General features: G+C 30.2%; 9 protein-coding genes across 9 annotated transcripts; 5 read left to right on the top strand and 4 right to left on the bottom strand.

The window, feature by feature from the left end:
* Positions 1-1,559: 1,559 nt before the first annotated feature.
* On the top strand, positions 1,560-3,911 carry cgd8_4020 (hypothetical protein; the record flags this gene model as incomplete). Its single annotated transcript, XM_627293.1, has 1 exon — positions 1,560-3,911. One exon carries the CDS (start codon positions 1,560-1,562, stop codon positions 3,909-3,911), a length of 2,352 nt encoding a protein of 783 aa, XP_627293.1.
* A 731-nt stretch (positions 3,912-4,642) lies between these two features.
* Positions 4,643-7,576, top strand: cgd8_4010 (histidyl-tRNA synthetase; the record flags this gene model as incomplete). The annotated part of the gene is made up of 1 exon (XM_627292.1): positions 4,643-7,576. The coding sequence occupies one exon, from the start codon at positions 4,643-4,645 to the stop codon at positions 7,574-7,576; it is 2,934 nt and encodes a 977-aa protein (XP_627292.1).
* A 406-nt stretch (positions 7,577-7,982) lies between these two features.
* Positions 7,983-14,015, bottom strand: cgd8_4000 (large protein with 3x cNMP binding domain; the record flags this gene model as incomplete). Its single annotated transcript, XM_627291.1, has 1 exon — positions 7,983-14,015. The coding sequence occupies one exon, from the start codon at positions 14,013-14,015 to the stop codon at positions 7,983-7,985; it is 6,033 nt and encodes a 2,010-aa protein (XP_627291.1).
* Positions 14,016-14,359: 344 nt separating this feature from the next.
* Positions 14,360-14,818, bottom strand: cgd8_3990 (hypothetical protein; the record flags this gene model as incomplete). Its single annotated transcript, XM_627290.1, has 1 exon — positions 14,360-14,818. One exon carries the CDS (start codon positions 14,816-14,818, stop codon positions 14,360-14,362), a length of 459 nt encoding a protein of 152 aa, XP_627290.1.
* A 501-nt stretch (positions 14,819-15,319) lies between these two features.
* cgd8_3980 (hypothetical protein) lies at positions 15,320-16,123 on the bottom strand (the record flags this gene model as incomplete). Its single annotated transcript, XM_627289.1, has 1 exon — positions 15,320-16,123. One exon carries the CDS (start codon positions 16,121-16,123, stop codon positions 15,320-15,322), a length of 804 nt encoding a protein of 267 aa, XP_627289.1.
* Positions 16,124-16,715: 592 nt separating this feature from the next.
* cgd8_3970 (NAP, nucleosome assembly protein) lies at positions 16,716-17,309 on the top strand (the record flags this gene model as incomplete). The annotated part of the gene is made up of 1 exon (XM_627288.1): positions 16,716-17,309. A coding segment is annotated over one exon (594 nt), but the record flags the coding sequence as incomplete, so codon positions are not given.
* A 249-nt stretch (positions 17,310-17,558) lies between these two features.
* cgd8_3960 (RIKEN cDNA 9430077D24 gene, putative) lies at positions 17,559-18,685 on the top strand (the record flags this gene model as incomplete). The annotated part of the gene is made up of 3 exons (XM_001388402.1): positions 17,559-17,902; positions 17,986-18,383; positions 18,477-18,685. The coding sequence occupies 3 exons, from the start codon at positions 17,559-17,561 to the stop codon at positions 18,683-18,685; spliced, it is 951 nt and encodes a 316-aa protein (XP_001388439.1).
* Positions 18,686-19,242: 557 nt separating this feature from the next.
* On the top strand, positions 19,243-21,789 carry cgd8_3950 (MutS like ABC ATpase involved in DNA repair; the record flags this gene model as incomplete). Its single annotated transcript, XM_627287.1, has 1 exon — positions 19,243-21,789. A coding segment is annotated over one exon (2,547 nt), but the record flags the coding sequence as incomplete, so codon positions are not given.
* Positions 21,790-22,021: 232 nt separating this feature from the next.
* Positions 22,022-23,524, bottom strand: cgd8_3940 (eIF-2B gamma, eukaryotic translation initiation factor 2B subunit 3 that has a nucleotide diphospho sugar transferase at the N-terminus and a UDP N-acetylglucosamine acyltransferase at the C-terminus; the record flags this gene model as incomplete). Its single annotated transcript, XM_627286.1, has 1 exon — positions 22,022-23,524. The coding sequence occupies one exon, from the start codon at positions 23,522-23,524 to the stop codon at positions 22,022-22,024; it is 1,503 nt and encodes a 500-aa protein (XP_627286.1).
* Between the last annotated feature and the right edge of the window lie 170 nt (positions 23,525-23,694).

Below are 23,694 nucleotides of genomic sequence, written 5' to 3'. Positions count from 1 at the left end.
TTTTAAGGCATTTTCAAATTTAGCATTTCCAATACACTTTCCAATTGATTTTTCAGAGCAAGAGATTTCTTCACTATCTGATTCATTTGAAACTGTATTAATTTCTTTATTATGAACATATTTTACTTTTGCAATATTCAGTGCATGAATATATGTAGTAAAATCGCATTCTAGAGATTTCAACTTTCCAGGTTTTGTACAAGGCCTTGCAACTGCTACTCCAGTACATCTTCTTCCTAAAATTGGATCCCACCTAATACCTTGTTGAAGCCCAAATATTTCCAATGGATCTTCATATGGCAACCACAATACACATATACAATTTACTGAATTATTTGTATAATCATCATTGTTTGGAAGCTCAAATTCTCGAACGCTTGAAATATAAACCTAATAAAAAAAAAAGTAAATAAATAAATATCTTTATATTATAAGAAAGCTTGTATTTAAGCAATATGTCAACAATTTTCTTTTTTGTTAAACAATTGCAAGATTACTTTCCTTGGAATATTTTACTTATAAATAAACTTACCTCAACTCCCAAATTAGCAATTGCAAGATTCAGATTCATAGTCTCCCATTCAGAAAGCTATTACTGTCTAGCCAGTATTTTGACTGCTCTTATACTCCTAATTAGTTTTTCTATATAATTAACTAGCCATTAAATTGCATTACATGCACAATATTAGACCATCCACAAACGATTCCCGCCAAAAACTCATGGCGGGTTGATTACCGATATTAGAAAAACAAATGTATGCTAACAGCTTTTGATAATATAAGGATTATGTATGACGAGGAAAAAAATCTAGAATATTAAACTAAAAAAATTAACACAGCAAAATAAAATATTTTTTCTAATTTGCAGCTAAACAATTCTGCCTGCACAATTTAACTACCAAATTAACCTCTAAAGTTTGTTAGTTTGCAAAAAATATGTAAAAAAAAAAAAAAGAATTTGAAAATTCTTAATATATTTTCTATTAAAACTAAAGCCTGAGAATTTAAAGCAAAGTTATGCATGTATTATTTTTTGTAATAAAATACTCTATTACAAAAATCTAATCATAGACGTGTGCATATAACATGTAAAAAACTTTAAAGTAAAAAATTAAAAAGATGTGCTCTAAAGATACAAAGAAAAATGAGATTTTACTAATTTATATGTTTAAATATATCCTATATGTTTTGCAAAGATAACCTCTGCTTACCTCTACTTTCTCTTTTTTTCCACAATTACTACTTTTTTTATAACCAAAAGTCAATGTGACGAATGTGATACGTCTATGTCTCCGTTCACTCCGGAAATTGTGTGATTAGCAATGAAAAAAAAAAACGATTTAAATAAGATAGATTTAATATGTGGTGAAATAACACATAATTAGGGTTTTGAGTAAAAATAGGGAAAGTATTATATTAAGAAAATAAGAAGTATTAGACTACTACTTAAAGTGGGATTAAAATCAATAAGTAATTAGGCGAGAGATTGAAATTTAAGGTCAATTATTACACTGACCTAAAAATACAATATCGCGGCTTAAATCATTTTTAAACAATCTATGCAACAGATGAATCCATATATGGATTATCAGTTTGTACGAAATCAAAATGACGGTTTTCCACGAGATGATGGCAATTTTGATAATTATTATGAATATGAGCAAGGAGAATATTATGATAGCAACAATCAATACTATGAGGAGGATGAAATGATAGACCATGAAATAAACCAGAATTTTGTTAATGAAGAAGTTAGCTGTTGCCCAATGGAAATGATTCACCGAAGACGTCATTCATTAAGTTATAAGCCAGATATAAAGAAAGGGGTGCGAAAGACTGATAAAAGTAGGATACCAAAATTTCGTAATCCTTGGGATGTTTATGGCGAATTACAACCTAGAAGATCAAAAGATCTGCCATTAAGTTATGATGAGGCACGATTTATACGTGAAATTTGGCAGGATACTAGAGCTCAATACGAGCCGAGCGATGGAGAAATTGAGGAAGAATTTCTTTTTGAGGAAGAATATGATGACTTGGATGCTGAAAAAAGAAGGAATAATCTAGTTAAAAATGGTGCAAATTTGGTTAGGTACTCAAGACATTATGAATTACCAACTATTTCAACTATTATTAAGTCTTCAAATCCAGAACAATTTAGAAGTAGGTCATTCTCTCCTGCTGGAGCTCGAGTGAATGGAACTCTTAGTCCTAAATTTAACAAAGCCAGGCGTGGGTCCAGAAGCCAAATTAGAGGTCCAACGCGACAACAATATGAAAAAGGAGTGAGGGATGATTTCAATTTTGACAAAGGCTATCAATTTAATAGAAATCAATTTGAATATTATGATAGAAATCTAGAAATGCAACATATTAATAATTTTAAAGATAGAAGATCTGCAAATCAAGCTGATCAAATTCCTGGAGAAGTATTCGAATCAAACTATAGAAATGCTAGAAATGGTGAAATAAATCCAAATGAAGCGTTAAGGGAATCCTCACTAAATATGACCCCAGTTTCATCAGGTCATAGAAATACTGTATTAGGAGTTCCATCAGAGTTTGAACATTGTAATGACACAAATAATCTTCCAATCTCAGCAGGTGGTTCCAGAAGGGCTACTTCTCCTGATCTCCTTTCTCCTACAAAAAGTACAGGAAGAGGCCCTCCTCCAAAAATAGGAATATTGGAACCTGTTGAGACTTCTGAAGGATTGGTTTCTCCTGTTAATCAACACAGAACTTCAGTATTGAATACTCCAAGAATGGGTAATTTGACATCCAGGTCTTTAGCAAGCTCTAGGCTAGGATTAAATAAACATGGTAATGACCGGTCTGGGAATTCTCCAGAGAAATTTCCTGTAGTTACCCCATCTGGTAAACAGACCATAGTTTTTCATATGCTTCCAGATTGTGAAAGTAATAACTCTAAAGCAACTATTTTTGCTGATCCAGATACTCAAAATGTTGTAACTGAGTTGCATATCAAGCCTGGCGTTGATATTAATGTAATATCTACTCCAACAGGACCTGCAATTGAGTATGAAATTTCTGGGGGAAGAAATGCAAAAGCACATATTAACTTTACAACCAATACAAATCCAGATTCTTCAATAAGCATTGGGGATATTCCAAAGATTCAGACTCCTAGGGAATTTCAAGAACTAAACCATGGGTATGCTGCCGATTCTTCTAATTCACCAAAGGGTCATAATCACAGCTATATTGACCGCTCAAGGTCACAGAGTAGGAGGAGGTCCTCTCTGGAAGAAAATGGGGTGAAAAATCATTTTAAAAGCAATGAATTCACCCCAAATATGGACGGGAAAAGAACATTCAATAATGAAAACTATTTGCAGCATCCAAAATCACATGCTAGTCATAATGTAGATAATTATGAAGTTAAAGGAGAGACTAATTCTTCGAAAAATAACTCCAAAATAATAAATAGTACAATTGATGAAGCAGGAAGAATCTTTTCAGAAATAGAAAGGGATATTCAAGATCAAGCAAGAGATGTTGTAGATCTAACAAGAGATATACCAGAATATTTGGAATTTGACCAAGGAGGTGTCACAAATATTGAAACTAATACAGATTTTCAACATGCTGAATCGTTGCATAATGCGCCTAGATTATTGGAAAAGGACTCTAGTAATTGTGAAGTTTTCCAAAATAAACAGCAAACTGCTATGAGCAAATCAATTGAAAGTAATAGTATTATAAACAATGGTGTCACGAAGGCCCATCCAAATCCATTTCTTCCTATAAAAAAAGTTCAAAAAAGAAGTGGTTTCTCTGGTTGTATAATGAATACATTAACGTGTAGTAAGGTAGAATCAAATGAACTCAAGACATTTAGAGCACTAAACCCAGTTGAAATGGTCAATCGAAGTTCCGAATTTTATTAGTTTATTAAATATGACTGACAGAGTTACTTTATCATTCAGCAATTAGTGAGGGGTCATTTTTTGCAAAGTTAAATAATTACTGGATAAAATGTCATTTTTTATATTTTAATTTGTTCAATAATGCAATATTAAGAGACAGGTTATATTAAAAAGGAGTTGAGATCTAAGCAATAAGTTCAATAAGGGGTTTTTTTTTTGGGAATATCATATTTTATATCATTCAAGAAATCATAAACAAATGACATGCAGAAGACACATTATCATAAGTCTATTTAAAAAGAAATACCAAAGAGATTCATCGCCATTTTAAAAATAAATAGAATGATAAATTTACAGTAAACTTGTCAGACTGCAAAATATCAGGGATAACAACAATTATAAATTAAGAAGAATATTTAGAACTGAGTGCAGAAATATTCAAGCATTTTCAAAATAATATTCAGTAATTAATTTATTAGAAACTTTAATTGGCTAACTCGTTACCTTCTTGTTTAATTGTAGTTCGTACTAGATTAAAAATGTGTATTTATAATATTATCTTTCTTTTGTATTTAATTGCCGGTTTATGTAAAGAAAAACTTGTAGACAAAAAAAAAAAGTTCCCGCCAACTTGCCAAAAATATTGCAATAAATATAAGTTTTTTGAAAAAAAAGTGTGAAAAAGGAAAATAAAGTAAGATTTCTGAAAAAAGAGGTTAAAGTTAGAGAATATTGGATAATAGATAAGCCCAATGGTACAAAATGGAAAAGAAAGCTTTTTTATTGGATCAGGTGGGATTTCTTTGGAAGATGTTGCATTGATTTCTACAAGCGATAAATCTGAGTTTGTGTTAGAGCCAAAGTTGAGAGAAAGTGAAGAGTTAGAACAGTTAAAAGATGGAGATTTTTGGACAGGTGACAATGAAATGGGGATGGTTCAAGAAGGTAAGGAATTGAGTTTAAGTGAGGTAAGAGCATTAATGTTAACTAAAGCAGTGGGAATAGCAATCGACGGAAAGGGAATATCTAAGAAGTTAATGATGTGGCTGTTAGAGCAATTGAGAAACAAGGGTTCAACATTAGTAAAGGTGAAATATTTGAGTACTGATGAATTGACTTTAACTAATTTGCTGGGAGAATATTTAAGAATTTCAGGGCATAAAGTATCAAAGAGAGATGCAAGAGCCTTTACAAAAGGTTTCAGTATGACAGTTTCTCAACTTGCTCTTTATTTGGGTATTTCTTCCTCTTTAAAAAGCTTTGGAGAATGTACTTTGGCAATACTGGTGGAGGCAATGTCTTTTCCATTATGCTTTTTAGCTCACTTATCATCCATTTCTAGTGGTGGTTTAGCTGAAACTACAAGGAATGTTAGATGGCTTCTAGAGGATTCAAAAATTCAAAGGGAGAATAGATGGAAGAACAAGAGTCTTGGAGTGAAGTTATCTGAGATTTTATGTTCACTAGGTACTTTGCAGAATTCTATAGAAAATTTAAGCAAATGTATTAAGGGATTCTATGCTAAGAGTGGTAATGTAACTACAAGTACAAAAGGTATTGAAAATTCGATTGATTATATTGAGATTATGCCTATTTTGGAGCCACTTAAGAATATTATATCTTCACTTAATTATATGAAGAAATCAAGTATCGAGTTTTTGGATTTATTTTTAAGAGATACAATTAAGGAAGAAATAGTCTCTGAAAATGACTTCTCTAAATTTGCTTTAGATTCAGAAATATCAGTACAAGGTTTAAATATAGAGCAGATATCAAAGTCTGTAACCCCATTAACTATAGAAGATTTGTCTCATATTAACTCTAGAATTAGTGAAATGATTAATGGACAATTTGACTCATCTATAATATTAAGAATATCTACAATGGAGGAGTCTAAGGAATTGATTGATGCATTAAAGGTTTTGACTAATGAGAATATTGAAATCTTTACAATTATTTGTATTTTATCACTTCAAAAGCTTGCTGACAAGAATTACCAACAATATTTATCTACTATTGAGAAAGCTAAAAAGAAAGGTAAAAAAGAAGTTTCGATAGCTTCTCATGAATCAAAGAATATCCATGAATTTAGACAATTTATGATTAACTTGATATTAAATTCATCAATATTTGAATCAAGTAAAAACGGTGTTGAAAGTAATATTTATTCCAAAATACTAGAGATTTTCCGGGATGGACAAATCTGTAAACTTGATTCAACATTAAAATATATTACAACTCCTCAAAATCAATCTCTTAGACGTCCAAAAATTCCAAAAGGAACTCAGGATGTTACTCCTCAGAAGATGGCAATTAAGAATCTAGTTTTTGGAATGATTAGAGAAGTATATAGAGCTCATGGAGCAGTAGAAATTGATACTCCAGTATTTGAACTCAAAGATACGCTTTTAGGTAAATATGGAGAAGATTCAAAGCTGATTTACGACTTAAAAGATCAAGGTGGAGAACAGCTTTCACTTAGATATGATCTTACAGTACCTTTAGCTAGATATATTGCAACATCTGGTCTTGACCACCTTAAAAGATATCAAATTGGAAAAGTATACAGAAGAGATGAGCCTCAAATGGCAAGAGGAAGATTTAGAGAATTTTATCAATGTGATTTGGATATTGTTGGTCATTATGATTCAATGGTTGCTGACTCTGAGATCATTAAGATTGCAACTCAAGTATTATCTTCCTTTTCTAATTGGATTGGCCAATTCATGATTAAGATAAATCATAGACAACTCTTGGATGGTATACTTGAAATTTCAGGAGTACCCAATGAGAAATTTAAAACAACCTGCTCATCTATTGACAAACTTGATAAGGAACCATGGGAAAGCGTGAGAAATGAAATGATTAATATTAAAGGCTTATCAGAATCCACTGTTGATAAGATTGGATCAATAATTCAATTAAAAGGAACTCCATTTGATGTTTTAGAAAAAATTAAATCTAATCAAGAAATGATGGAAAATAAGAACATTATGAAAGCATTAGAAGAACTGGAAACTCTTTTCAAGTATACAAAGAGTTGTAACAACTGTATTAACTATCTTTCTTTTGATCTTTCTCTTGCTCGTGGATTAGACTATTATACTGGAGTTATATATGAAGCCGTATTAATCTCAAATGAGTTAAATGTTGGTAGTATTGCAGCAGGTGGAAGATATGATCAGCTTATTGGAATGTTTTCCCAGAAAAATATCCCCGCAGTCGGCTTTTCTGTTGGAGTTGAGCGTATTATGAGTATAATTGAAAAAAAATTTGAGGCTTGTAAAACTCACAATCACTCCTCAAAAGGATCTTTCACGGATGTACTTATTTGTAATGTTGGTGACTCCTTCCTTGAATATAGATTCAAAATTGCGTCATTATTATGGGATAATCACATTTCTTGCGAAATTTCCCTTACAGGAAATGGAAAACTTAGAAAACAACTCGACTATGCTTCCAATAATAATATTCCTTATTGTATTATTATCGGAGAAAGCGAAGCTTTAAAGGAGACTGTTCAATTCAAATTCATCCATAATAACCAATCAGAAACAGAAACAGAACAAACTACTTCTGTTTCTTCCCAAGAAGTTCATATTAATGATCTTGTTCCTCATATTCAATCAGTTATTTTACAATTTGGATCAACCTATTCTAAATTCTCTTCAGAATTCAAAATGTAACTCCATTACATAATTGTTTAAAATTAATACCAATATTGATAAACTGCTCAAAACCTCGCTAATATATTAAATAACTAATTTAAATTTATCTTATAGGCTTTATTAATCACTAAATAAATATATTTATTAACTATGGTATTCTATATATTTTCTATTCTAATTTTTTTCTTCTTCTATTATAATAATTAAATCAAATATTTCCTACTGTAATTACGAAAGAAAAAAATTGCATTACAATTGTTTCTTTCATTTCAATAAATAATAACTTTTGTTCAAGTTTATATTATAATTCAATTCAATTCCATTCAAAAAAAAAAAAAAAAAACATGCAATGTTGGCGCGCTCTCTCTCGCACACACAGTTATTTTATATTTATTCTTGTGCATGCAATTATTTATAATTAAAATCAAGATTTATCTTTTATTACGCGAATTGGACTATTAAATCTCTTTGAATGTTTTGGTGAAAAGTGATACAATTGTAATCCATAATCTTGGAATCTATGTATTGCATAATCACCAATTAATAATAATATTCTTTTAAAATCTCTTTTTGGTATTGATAATAAAGCTGTTTTTTTTCCTTTAGATATTACATTTGATGTTCTCTCATCAAAACCTTTAATTATTGCCCATTCACCAAAATATCTACTTCTTCCTATTGTATAATCACTCAATTCTTCCATATCACCCATTGGTACACCTTCTATCATTACTTCACCATCAGCAACAATATAAAATCTTAAATTTTCTGTATCACAAGGACCCATCTCTAGAATTATATCATTATCCATAAATATTTCAATTCTAAGACAACATGCAAATTTTTCTAATACATTTATTGGCCAATCACGTATATTTGGTGTTTTTAATAATACTAAATAAATATTCTTAATCTTTTCAACTCTATCATTAATCATCTCAATTATTTGATCAATATCATTTCTAGATAATAAATATACTATTGAATCATTTTTTGCTACTAATGATACTTCTGATGCTTGTTTTAATGAATAATATTCTTTCCAACCATATAATTTTATATCATCTTTTTCTTCTTTAACAATTATTTCTTCTAATTGAGAATCATAACCAAAAAATCCTGTCTGCATTACTGATAATTCTCCTTTATATAAAATTACCATTGGTGCATTTGGATCTCCTTGATTAATAAATTTTGAACCTTTTTTTACTTGTTTTCTTTCTAATAATGATATTAACCAAATACGTTGATTACTATTTAATACTGTTAATGGTTCAATATTATCCAAATTTGTTAATAATTTAATATTTTCTCTATTATCTAATATTTTTAATTCTTTCTCTTTTTTACAACTAACATCTTCATATTTTGTTGTTAATTTCTTATAATCTAATACACCATTACTATCACATAATTTTGATACTGATCCTCCTCCACCACCAAAATAATCTTGAGCCATACTAAATAATCCATATCCTGATTCTTGTTCATGTGCTTCTTTTTTACTTATTTCACCTGATACTAATTTTGATAATGTTGTTAATGATACTGTTTTTGTTTTTAATACATCAATTTGTTTTAAAAATAATTCTGTTGCTTCTGGACGTGTAAAACCTGCTCTTCCACCTATTACTATAAATGTATCTGTTGATATACTACCACCTGGTACTACACCTCCAACTGTTGTAAATGTATTAAATACACTTCCATCTATTTCTACTAATCTTCTATTAAAATCTTTTAATGATAATTCTGAAATCTTCTCAAAATTTCTATAAAAAGTACCAATATATAAACGATCATCTAATGGAGAACAGAAATTTGTAAATATTGTTGTAATATCTGTAAATGTTGCTTTAATATGTAATACTTCTGAAACATATTCTGCAAATGCATCAGTATCTATCCAATTTCCAATAAATAATTTATCATATTTTGGCCATTTTATTATTAAATCTTTATCTGGTTGACTTTCTTCATCAAATAATGTTATTGGTGGTTTATTTTTCATTTTTTCTTTATTTTCTTTTGATACACATTTTTCATACATATAATTAAAACAATCTCCTAAACTTATATGTTTTCTTAATATTCTTGATTGTATATCTGCTTTTAAATATTCTAATGAAATTTTTTTCTCACTTTCTGATAATTCATTATTATTATTATTATTATTATTATTATTTTCATCTATAGAATCTTTATCACTTTCATCATTACTATCACTATTATTATTATTATTATTATTATTATTATCATTATTACCATCTTCATTATCTTCTTCATTTTCAATATTATTACTTTTTTTTCTTTTTTCTATTTTTAAATTCTTTCCTATTCCAACTTTTGGAATTAATTTTAAATCAGGATATCTTAATTTTTCTTGTATTGGAATTGGATTTTTCTTTTCTAATTTCTCATCCATTTTTATTAATTCTTGTTTAATTTCATCATTTAAAACTGAATTAATTATATCATCAGATATTGTAATAATTATTACTGATTCACATTCTGAATCACAATAACAACTATATGGATATTTCATTCTATTAATTAAATATTTATCACCAATACTTGTTCCTGATGATTTTTTTCTATAATTTTCTGGAATCTTTGTTAAATCTTCATCTACTATTAATGAAACAGATCCTTCAAATATTAATATAAAACTTTTGGCTAATTCTCCTTGTTTAAATATACATGTTTTTGATGGATATCTTGTAAATATTGAATTATCATATAACTTCTTTTGATTATTTGAATCTAATTTACTAAAAACTTTATCTTGTTTAAAATAATCTTCAATTGCTAAGAAACCATCTTTTAATTCATTTATTTTATTTTTTAATTTAATTTCCCATATCTTTGGACTTAATTTCCATAATACTGTTTCTTCATTAGTTCTTAAAAATTGTTTACTTGGTTCTGATTTAAACATTCCAATTCCAATAATATCACCAACTTTAAATGTTTCTATTATATTTTCTCCATACCATAAAGATTCAATAGAATCAACAGCACCAGAAACTATTACTGAAAGTGAATAACCTTTTTCATCAATAGCTAAAATTTGACTAGATGCTGATAATTGTTCTCTCATAAAGAAATTTTCTGCAATATGTAATAATTCTTCTCTTCCTATTCCTTTAAATTCTTTAATTTTTTCAGATGTTAATGCTTGTATTACAATATTTAATTCAGATTTTCTTTTATCTTCATTAATTGGTATTTTTCTTTGTGGTACAACTCTCCAAATTGCCCATTGTGAATTTCTATTTGATTCATCTTCATAAACTTCTTTTGCTGTTATATGACCTTGTAAACATTGTATTACATCTTGTACTTCAACATATGCACCATCAATATTTCCTGTCATTTCTTTAAATAATGATTTTAATGCAATTTGATTATATCCAGAATCAATACAAATTTTAATAAATTCTTCTTCTACAATAGTTTCATGATCAAATAGATCCTTTTTCTTAAAAGCTTCTTCAATGGTACCATATATCTCCTTCAAATGATTACCTATTATCTCAGGATCAGCATTTTTAACTGATTCTAATTTATGTAAATATGAATACATTGAACCAATAGTTAAAGAACCACCTTGAGATTTTGTAATTTTTCCATAAAATTCTTTGCTTTCTGCGAAACTTAAAAAGATATTCAATTTTTCAATAAAATCTCCAAATTCGGATAATGTTGCATTTTTATTACCAAATTTATCGCCACACATCTCCTTATATGCAGCAACTCCTGTCTTATAAACCTCCTTGATTCTGCTTCTTAATCGATCTTCCAGTGGTAAATTCTCTGTTTCTGGATCTAAATTCATTAAAATTGCTCTTTTTGTTGGATCTTTTTCAAAACTATTCAAATCTTCCTGAGTTTGAGAATCTAACTTATTAATATTACTACTTGATGATAATTTCTTATTCAATTTCATTTCATTTTCAGAATTTGATGATTCAGATTCTGATCTAGATGAAGAATTTGATTCTGATCTAGATGCTGATCTAGATCCTGATTCTGAACTTGAACTTGAACTTGAACTTGATTCTGATTCTATACTATTTTCTGAATTTGATCCAGAACTTAATTTATTTTTTGATTCAGACTTTAATTTATCCTTCGATTTAGATTTTGAAGCAATTTTTGAATCTTTCTCTGAGTCTGATGATCCAATTATAGAATTTCTATTACTTTCAGAAAAATTGGACTTTGATGAATTCCTTCTACTTCTACTTCTACCTCTACTAACTTCTATTTCTGATAGGTTTTCCTTTGAAGGAATTGATGAAACATTTTTTGAGTTTTTTTTTGAAGAAGAAGATGATGAAGAAGATGATGATGATGGAGCAGAAGACTGAACTGATTTTGACTTTACTGAAGAAACAGAGGATAATGATGTAACTGATGGAGTCTTCTTTTTTATCTCTTGTCTTATTTTCTCCTTTTCTTCTTCTCTCTCTTTTTCTATTTTTATTCTTTCTCTCTCCCTTTCTTCCTCTTCCTCTTTTTCCTTTTCTTTTCTTATTCTTTCTCTCTCTCTTTCTTTTTCTTCCTCCTCCTCTTTCTCCTTTTCTTTTCTTATTCTTTCTCTCTCTCTTTCTTTTTCTTCCTCCTCTTTCTCCTTTTCTTTTCTTAGTCTTTCTCTTTCCTCTTCCTCCTCTTTTTCTTTTCTTATTCTTTCCCTTTCCCTTTCTTTTTCTTCCTCCTCCTCTTTCTCCTTTTCTATTCTTATTCTTTCTCTTTCTCTTTCTTCTTCTTCTTCTTTCTCCTTTTTAGAAATTTCCATATCAACATTAATACCTTCATTAGCCAAATCTTCTAATCCTAACTCCTTTCGAATACTCATTATTTTTTCTATAAATTTATCTGAAGTATTGAAAATACCTACATCTCCGGAACTCAAATAATTTTTCCAAATATAATCCATACTTGATTCACTCAACAATAGTTGATCCTGACCAAATTTGACAAAAGTTGTCTTATTCAAAAATGTATCTTTAAATGTTGAAACTAATACGGGAATCTCGCAACCCTCATATATTTCATCTAATAACTTAACAAAATCCTCTAAAGAAGGATCAGAACTCTCATATAATGGATGAATATTCTTAAATAATGACAATCTTGTAATTAAACCACTCTGACTTTTTAATTCATCAAATAATTTTGCATGTTCTATATTTCCTCCTGGGATCTTATTTTTAATTAAAAATTTGGTAAAGTTTTGTTTTGATATATCTCCATTTGAATCAGGTTTCATTTCATGATATAATTCATTGATACTATTAAAACTTTTCAACATTTTTTTCTTAAACATTGAAAAATATTGAGAAAATTTTACACTTACTTTCTCGTGCGATTGTTCACGTTCCTCTTTTTCTACTTCTGTTGATTTTGGAGCAACTGTTGTCTTCTTTGGAGGAATTGGAGCCTCCATTTTCTTTTTAACTGGCGATAATAGTGATAAATTCTGCTTTTTTGGTACTGCTTCCACCTTCTCTTTAAATGATTCACTCTTAATAATTTCCAATTTTGGACTATTTTGCTCGCTTTTTTCCAATATCAAATTAGTTTTATCCTCCAATTGTTTCAAATATTCATTTAAAGAATCTATTTTATCTTCTATCTCAATCTGACTATTCTCAATAGTCGCTTCTAAAGTATCTTGTACTTGTTTTACTACAACCTTTGCTATTTCTTTCATATCTATTCCTATCTTCCTTGGAGATGTATGTTTTACAGGACTTCTACCTCTACTGTGCATCATCCTTTTTGGAGATTTTACTTTAATTTCAGGCATTGCCAGAGGTGGAGCAAACATCACACTAGTCTCAAAGTTCTTTTGTAGTACATTTTCATCATCTACCATATTTTCTGGTAAATCTTCTCCATTAACTGGAACAGCTTTTATCTTGTTTAAAGAATTTTCCAATAATTTCTTTCTTAATCTCAAATCAGGAGCCAAATTTTCAACCATTTTTTGCATTTTCCATTCATTATACTCTTTTGGTAAATCAATCTGATTATCACCTGGCATCATTCCACTTGATAACCATGTTTCTATGACTTCATTCTTAACATTTTTATCTTGTTTACCATTATTTCCATTAGTAATTTGACTAAGTCTTCTATTTTGTCTCTTCAATTCATCCATTGAAGCTGGTACTACCCCTGAACGCTGAATCAATTGTCTTGCTCGCCTTTCTGCATCCTGATTCAAATAAATTTCCATTGCTCCCAACTCTTCTCCTTCTCCTAAACCTTTAATATTTTTTTTCTCATTACTATTGTCCTTTTCTTGGTTATCATCTAAATTTGGCCTTAAAATCATTGCATCTGTGATTCTTCTATTTCTTATTTCCTTCATCTTTTCAAATACATGGCCACTAACTACTTGATCTTCTAACCATCCTGATAACTTTTCAATCCTTTCTCTATACATACTGTATCTTATACCTATATTAAATTTGATAATGAATTAATATAATTAATAATAATAAATTTTTATATTAAATGTGTTTTTCAACTTACCGTTTTCTGTGGATGATATTGAGCATGATGTAGTAACTGATCCTGTAGCAAAAACTGAATTTTTATTTTTTACTGATTGAACCTGAAAAGAACAAAAGTTAAACAAAAAATTAATGTTAATAATAAAGTTATAGCAATTAGTAATATATAGAGCAAAACCAGAAATTTAATATGAAATAAATTTATTATTTCATATTATTTTCCATAATCAGAAAATAACCACTGCAAGCATTAGATGATTAGTATATTAATAATCTATCTATCTTTCTTAGAATGTGACGATGATGAATGAGATTTTGATGATTTAGGGCCATGATGATCATTGGACGATCCAGATTGATGGCTTCTATGAGTTGAAGAATGACTTTGAGTATGAGAACGGTGAGTATTATGATGGCTACTATGATGACTACTATGATGACTTCTATGAGTACTATTTCCTTCCTCAAGATCATGAATTTCATTAGAACTTTTGTTTTTTTCTTGAGAAATGCTACTTGAATTTTTATTAACCTCGGATTGAAGTACTTCCTGTTTGACATGAGTATTATTACCAGTATCTTCAGATTCATCAACTTTATCCAATTTAACATTGAGTACTCCTTTATTAGCAGAAAATAGATTATTGTCATTTTGAGCTTTTGAAAATGATCTGACTAGACCTCCAGTCAAATCCTGAGCTGAAATTTTTGGTGGAGGTAGAATTTCGTTCATGATTCCTCTGCTTGCAGCATCATGGTTTATTGCTCCTTCCCTATATATATATGAATGATTACGTACCCTTAATGATGCAACCTCATTTTCTAATTCTATAATTCTTTTATTACATGTTTCTAATCTCTTTGTATCAGCCTCAATTCTTTGTTTTGCCAGCCTTAATAACTTTAAACTTTCTCTATCAGCTTTTCTGTAACCAGGAGCTTCCACAATACTTCCAGAGCCTTTATTACCAGTTTGGTCTGAAAAAAAAAGAATTTCAGTTAAATAATTTTCATTTTATAAGGATTTGGTTTGCATATATGTAACTTACCTGAAGAATTTACAGTTCTAAATATCTCACAACCATTTGACTGTTTTATAATAGATCCAAGTTCATACATATATTGCCTTAACTATAAAATGTGCAAATAATTTGCAAATGCATGTAATAATTGCAATGTGGGGTGGCGGGAAATTAGAAATTGGTCACAATAAAGTTAGCAAATGGCAAACTTTTTAGGAAAAACTTACCTCACTAACAATTGTATGCATATTACTTTGCCAAGATCTTGAAAGCTGCGTTTCAAAAGCTAATCTTCTTTCGAGCTGCTGGTTTACATCCAATGCAAAGCCCAACTTACGGTGTAAAGTTAATATTTGATTCTTTTCATCACAACCTTCTAGAGGAACATTAAATCTTTCAGCAAGAACATGATCTACTTTAATAATTGCTTCAATTTCAGCTAGCCTATCTACTAGTGAAATATTCTGGACAGCAATTTCATCTCTTTCACTAGTTAAAGTAGCTAATCTATGTTCCCAGATATGCTTTTCATAAGTTTCTAACTTATAAGAAACTGCTTCTAGAATTTCATTAAGTATATATTCACACTGGCATAACCTTCCTCCAGAGTCATCAGAGTTAAAAAAACTTTTATCTTGTTCTTCAGAGGGAATTAAGCTAGGATCTCTATTTTGCATTGCAACCCTATATCTAGTATTTGATCGTATCAAACGTTCCATTTCTCTCTTTAATCTGCAGTTTTCATCATTCAACTTTTCAAATGCCTCCGCAATTTCTGCTGTTGTTGCATTTTCTGGTATTTCTACTCCATTTCTACTCTTACTCACAGCTCTGTCCAACTTTGATACTAAATTTGCATTATCATTCTTTAAAACACTATTTTCATATCTCAATTGAGCAGCACTACTTTGCAAATGTGACATGTAGTCCATATAGTCATTTCTCTTCTCAGAGCCATTTAAATCTATTAACTGGCTCCCCTGTGAACCTTTACTAATATCATTGAGAGAAGCCATTCTTTCTTTAGACGTATAATTCTCAAATACACTCTTCTGTGATACTCCCACAAGATTCCATGTATTACTTTTGAAAAAATTATCTCAATTTCTATCTATTTTTGTTTTTAGTAAAAATTATTATTCAATCACACTTCAGGCCAAAAATGACATGTACATGTCGTGTAAAACCATATAAAGTGGCGGCACAATCGGGCGGGCAATTAATCAAAATTTGACTATAATATGAAAGTTACTAAAAAAAACGAAGGCGGTTATAATAATTACTCTAAAGATTGAATTATAAAGCAACATATTTTAATCTATAGAAGCTGTGATATAATAAAGATGAAAAAGCAAAAGTTAGATTTAGAAACTGCTGAGACTTCTAATATGGGGTAATTTTAAATTTACTTCAGTACACTATTATTGCAATGCAGTAATAAGTGTGGCTGAATTTTTTAGTTTTGAACAGTATTTACGGTAACTTTAACTCTGTTATTGTTTTTGAATTATATCTTAGGGATAAGACAAATTCAGATGAAAAACAGGAATTAATTTCAAAGCTTGAAGAAGGTAAGTTTTCTAGCTTTTGATTTGAGAGTAATAATGAAAATTATTAGTTGATACCAGATTAATGGAGCTAGACAGTGAATGTGCTAAGGAGCAAATGATTATTCAGAGACAATTTGATGAGAAGAAAAAACCAATTTTTGATGAAAGAAAAGCTATAATTGAAAAAATACCCAAATTTTGGGCTGACACTATTTCCAGACATCCCGTTTTCCAAGATAACATGCATCCTGAGGATTTTGATATTCTTGAATATTTAAAAGATATAGAGTTAGAAGATAATCTAGATAATGAAGGGTCCTATAAAATTAAATTAATATTTGATGAGGCAGTATCTGAATTTATGGAGCCAAATATTTTAGTCAAGCATATTATCTTTAAAGATAACCAAGAAATTGTAAACGAAGTAACCAAAATTAACTGGAAGAAAGAGTCCCCAAGATCAATTATTGAAAAGAAATTTATTGATACTGAAGAAAATGAAGAGGAATACAAAAATAGTGTTTTATCATTTTTCGACTTTTTTTCAGAAAATATCTCTGATGATATCGATATTGGAGAAATCATACGTAGAGATATTTACCATGCCCCTCTACTATATTATCGCGAAGATGATTCTATATCAGACGAGTAGATTCATTTCAGGAGAATGCATTAATTAATGCACTTTCTTAAGTCATATTTTAATAAAAATTCTTCCTTAGCCTTTGTTTCAATTCTTTGTTCTCTTTCATAATCTAATTATTATTCCCTTTAAATTTCCCAAATAAACATTTTGGCGCCAAATATACGAATGTCAAAAAGCTGTACATTTTCTACATTGAGTGTTTTATTTCTAATAGTTAAATTTAAACTATTCAGACTATAATAGTTGTTCATCATTATGTTGGAACAATCTAGAACTGTTTTGAATGATGATTTGATTACCAAATTTAAAGCATGCCGTGTATTTAAAGATGCGATCACGCCTATTTCAAATATGGATTGGAGTGAAGATGGCGACTCATTACTCATTTGTGAAAGCGACACATTAAGAGTGTACACCATTTCTTCTGGGGATATCTTCAGGATTCACCACTCTAGGAAGAATAGTATGGATGCAATAAAATTCGCTCATAGTAACAAGCAATGCCTTGTAGCTTCAAACAAAACAGATGGTGATGCCACTATCAGACTATGGGATATTCAAGAAAATAGATATATTAGGGCTACTAAACTTTCATCTGGGTAAGTTAATTTATTTAAGATATTTCTTTATGTTTGGAAATCATTATTTCTAATTCATTTTATTCAACTCTTTTTAGTGTCGTGCCATATAATGGGATTTCTGTGCATCCCAACAAAGATTTATTCATTGTTTCAACAAATGATTCAAAAGTATCTATATATAATTTTAAGCTTGAGACCCCATTGGCAGTTCAATCCACAAAAAATAAAACTCCAATCTCAGCTTTTGACCCTGAAGGACGAACTTTTGCTGTTGCAACTGATGATCATATTATCACTATGTATGATTCTAAAACATACTCTCCTTTTGATACCTTTAACCTTTCAAGTCATATTGGAAAGAAAAATTACATAGATCATATTACATTCAGTCCTGATGGCAGACTTATATTAGTTAAAACCAATTTAGGAAAAATCTTCACCATTAGTTCATTCAGAGGAGAGCTATTCCAAGAATATAAAACTGTAAATAAATCTCCAAGTAAGTTCTTAATTTAATTGAGGATAATGGCCTCATTTAACTATTTCATTATATTACTGTTATTTATTATTCTATATTTAGACCATATAATAAAATCTGAAACTAGGCCAGTATTTTCAAGTGATTCCCAGTACGTAATCCATGGTTTACAGGATTCCACTATCTCTATTTGGTCAACTACTACTGCAAAACATATAGTTAATCTCACTGGTCATGTTGGACAACCGAAATGCATTGCATTCAACCCTAAAAAGGCCTTTTTTGCTTCAGGTATGTTCATTAACCACCTTAAATATATGTGAATGCTAATTACTTTTAGCTTGTATTAATGTAATATGGTGGAAGCCTAATATTGAAATACAATAATATATCAAAATATAGTAAATTTGTCTATCAAAATCTAATTCCTAACTATACCTTGTTTATTTCATTCAGCCACTTTTTATCTGTTTGACATTTTATACCAACTTTTCTTGAATTAATTAATAATTTCCTCTTATTTTAACATTTTGTATGAAAATCACGTGTAAAATTCCTATGTTCATCATTCGCATGTAATAGACTTAAAAACTATCAAGAAATAAACGTGAAAATAAATTGAAAATTAATAACATTTTGAATTTAAGAAAAATAATTTTAAAAACAAAGATAAATAAACATTGAAACAGAAAATTATAATTAAGTATTATTTTTCTTCATTTAAATAAAACTTGAGTAATTTTTTCGATATAATTTTAATAATAGCATATTTTACATTTGGCTCCTCATAACTGTGGGGAAATGTAATTGGAAATTAAAAGAAAAGTAAAATCAATAGATGAGGAATTTTTTGAAGTAAAAAGTTAATAATTAATAATAAAGGATGAACAACACAATTGATATAAATTTTAAAACTCGAATTTTCTGCTCAATTGTTGCAAAACAGACAATTACTGAACCAAAACTTGGGATTTCTCTTTTTGATGTAAACAGTGGATTAATTTCAGTAGCAAATATAGAAGATAATGAACAACTTTCTGAATTAGAGTCTTTACTTGTAAGGACTCAGCCAAGTAATGTAGTTTACTCAGTTCAGAAAGATTGTTTAAGCTTAAAGCGTTTACGTAATTTACTAGATATGAACAATAATTGGACATGCGAAGAAATCGAGTTCCCAAAATCATCTACTGTTGAAGATTTTGAAGTCATAATTTCTCCTCTATTAAGGAGGTCATGCAGCAGTTATGGGAAGGAGTTAGAAAGTGAATTGATTAGACATTCATTGCTTAACTTAATAAGACATTTTCAGTTAGTCCAGTCTAAAGAGAATAACTCTCAGTGTGAAATTAAGTTTCTTGTAACTAAAACTTTCATGAGAATGGACTCTGCCTGTGTTCAATCATTAAGGATCTTTCCAAGCAAGGGAGAAAGTAGTAAAGCATCAACAAATTTATTTGGGTTGCTGAACAAAACTAGAACTAAGGTTGGTGCTAGAAGACTTGAGCAATGGCTAAGACAACCTCTTATTGATGAGAAACAGATCATTTCACGCCAAGATGTTGTAGAATTCTTTTGTAAAAATGACTTCTTACGTCAGAAATTGTATGGTATTCATATGCGTAAAGTTTGCGATTTAGATCAAATAGCTGTCCGATTTAGGACATTTGCTTCTTTAATGGCTTCTGAAAGCTCAAAATCTGAGAGAGAACCAAAGTTCGGTTTAGAGGATATGGTCAAGTTGTATGATAGTGTAATGCAATCAGGAAATATTTTTTCTGATATAAAGGATGCATTGGAGGAAAATAAGAACTCAGATTCTTCTCCAAGTTTTGTTCAGTCAGTATATGACCTAATTCTTGTACCATTGGAGTCAACATTGAACAGGTTTAAAGACTATATTCGATTAGTTGAAAAGACTATTGATCTTGAAGAAGCGGACAAAGGTAACTACTTGATTATTCCATATTTTACCCCAGAACTTGAAAAGCTTTCAGAAGAGAAGAATAGGATACAACGTAAAATCGAGGCCCACAGGAAAGATTTGGATGCATATCTCTGCAGAGAACGTGGATATAATGAAGGGTCTAGAGAGGCTGTTAGAGTTATAAGAGGAGAAGGAGCTGATACAAGTCTTTGTTTTAGAGTCACTAGGAGGGACATAGAATATTTCCAAGATAAGAAGCGATTTAAACAGGTTAGAATAAACAAGAATGATTATATTTTTAGGACAAACGAGCTAATGGACCTTTCAGATCGTGAAGAAAAAGTTATAAAAGAATATAATAATGAGCAAGAACAAGTACTTGTTAAGGCTTTATCTGTAGCTTCTACTTATTGGTCTTTGGTTTCTCGGCTTGCAGGTATTTTGGGGTCAATTGACGTTCTTTTGAGCTTTTCAATGACGTCTTTATGCGCCCAGATTCCATTTGTAAGGCCTAAAATGGTCAATGGGAAATGCAATTTGGCAACTGAAATGAAAATCTCGGAGGATGGATCCACTAATTGTAATTGCCGATTTTACTGCAAGGAACTTCGTCACCCATTAATTGAAGCCCAAGGAACAGTTTCTACTACTGGCCAGTTTGTTGCGAATGATGTTGAACTTCACCGTCATGGGAATTTATTGAGTATCATAACAGGCCCAAATATGGGTGGAAAATCAACTTATATTCGCCAAATTGCTATTTGTTCCTTACTGGCCCAAATAGGATGCTTTGTTCCTGCTCAAGAAGCACAGATACCTATAATGGATCAATTAATGTGTAGAGTTGGTGCTTCTGATGCGCAAATACTTGGAATTTCTACCTTCTTTGCTGAAATGATTGAGGCGTCTGCAATTCTAAGGAGTGCAACGGAGCGAACTTTGGTTATAGTTGATGAACTAGGGCGTGGTACATCAACATTTGATGGATTTGGCCTCGCATGGTCCATTGCAAGTTATCTTGTTAGTGAGAAAAAATGTTATACTCTTTTTGCTACCCATTTTCATGAGCTCAGTTCGCTTGCATCTAGTACCCCAAATGTAACTAATTTAAGAGTAACGGCATCTACATCTAAAGCACTATCTCTTTCTAAACAAGGAAGTGGAGTTCTAAAGTTCTTATACAAAGTTGAAAAAGGATTCACAGACAAGTCTTTAGGAGTTGATGTTGCAGAACTTTCTGGCCTCCCTTCAGAAACTGTCAAGAGATCAAGGGAAAAGGCTGAAGAACTAACTTTAGTCGAACAAGTCTACGTAGACCCTCAAAGCTGTCAAAACAAAAAGAGGCTTCAGTTGATTAACGTTGCTTCCAATATAAAGTCAAGTCTTGAGGCCGTCTTGAACTCAGCAGAGTCTTGCTCTGATTCTAATTTATTCAAAGAAGCAACATTCAATTCAATTCAGAATCTTAGGGAATTACTCAATATAACAGTTGCTTCCTGTTAGATTTATAGTTACTTGGTTTACTGATCCTTAATCTATTTTTATTATTTCTTATCTAGTTAGGTTAAATAGATAATATCTTTCTAAATACAAACATAATAAAACTTTTATGAGTTTTACTAGTTTAGAGATAATTATTGTTTTAAATATAGCAATCAGAAAACTAGAATAATGAAAATAGAATATTTAGAGAGCAAACCTGCTATATAAAAAAAACTAATGGGAAATTAAATAATCAAATACTGATCTCGAAGAGTTCATCTCTCTTTTCCATTATCTCTCCCTGCGATTTTGAGTTGGCATCCACTTTAAAATAATGCTCTATTACAGAATAGGAAATTTTGCATGAATCGCCAATCTCAGAATATTGGCCAATGACTGAGTTCTGAATTGTACACTTGGATCCTATCTTTGTATTGTCTAAAATAACGCAGTTTACAATCTTAGAGCCATCTCCTATTTCAACATTTGACCCAATAACACATCTTCTTAACTGCACACTTTTTCCAAGGTTACAATTTTGACCGATGATTACCTCCTTCCCCACATTTGTCCCTATATCATGTTCTTCAGCTAGCCATGCAGGGAAGTATGCGGGAGATGTTGCCGCCAAATTGCAATCATGTAAAGCCATGATAGTGTTTACCCTAGAAGAATTTTGAGGGAGCTTTTGGAGGAAATATGATACTGATGTACCTTCTATTTTCGGAGGAAGGTCAATTTTAGTGAATTTAACAGATGAATCGTTCGATGTAGTTATTTCGTCGTCTAGAAAGTGATAACAATCAAACTTGGACCTGCCCCAAAGCTCAGAACCTGGTACATGTTGATTTTTCGCAAGGAATGGTAAAAGTTCTAGTCTGATTGACTCAATTCCATCTTCTGGGTATTCAATTGTGGATATTTTTTGTGACCCAGATGCAATTTCAAGGATCTTAAAAATGGAGGATTTGAATAGATATACATGCAAGTCTACCAAATCCGTACGTAATGATACATTGGGATGCCAAAACAATTGAAGCTTGCTTAATTCGGAAACTTCATTTTCTTGCTTAGCAGAATAAAAATCTTTTATAGATAGAATTACTTCATCTTTTTCATCTATAACAAAGATACTTCTATTTTTATCTTTTTGCAAATCAACTGAAATTCCTCCAATTGGATTTGCTTGAGCTTGATTATTTGAATTAGAGGTTTGCTTTCCAGAACCTTTAATTTTGGATAAATCAGGACTTTCTGTTAATAAGATAGTACATACAGCTTGTGTAAGACGGTGCTTATTTGCTAATCCTAATAAATCTAATGGTCCAATAACATCACAAGTTAAGACAAAGAAGTCAGAATCTCGTAAAAATTCTTTTCCATATTCTGATAGAATACTCCAAGTACCACTTGATTCTAATAAAGACTCATCTTCCTTTAATCCAATAATTTTAATATTTTGTTGATATGTTTCTTCAAATTCAAACCTTTTAATTATCGTATCATTTGAAAACGTCTCTGAAATATATTTTCTTATAGAATTCTCAAACTCCTCCTCGCAAAATATACATATATCTCTAATCCTATGTTGTATCAAATTAGATAAAGGGTACCATATCATTGGCTTATTACATACTGGGATCATTGCCTTTGAAATATTCTTTGCTAGTGGTCCCAACATTCTACCAGAGCCACCTGCAAAAATCACCCCCTTGAATTCACTAGAATATAGAAAACGCTCGTTATTTGATGTCATTTTATTAAATCATATAGCTAGTTAATTCGCCTAAGTTAAAATATTATTTAAGTTGGACAACAACTTAAAGCAGGTTTTACTTAATTTTTTTCCCAGGTCAATGTTTATTATATTCGATACTTTACCGCCAAAACCTTTTATTTAATATAGCTAGTTACGACTAATTGACT

Source organism: Cryptosporidium parvum, chromosome 8 (assembly GCF_000165345.1).
Source record: "Cryptosporidium parvum Iowa II chromosome 8, whole genome shotgun sequence".
In the NCBI taxonomy this organism is placed as follows: Eukaryota; Apicomplexa; class Conoidasida; order Eucoccidiorida; family Cryptosporidiidae; genus Cryptosporidium; species Cryptosporidium parvum.
This window is presented reverse-complemented; position numbering and strand designations above follow the sequence as displayed.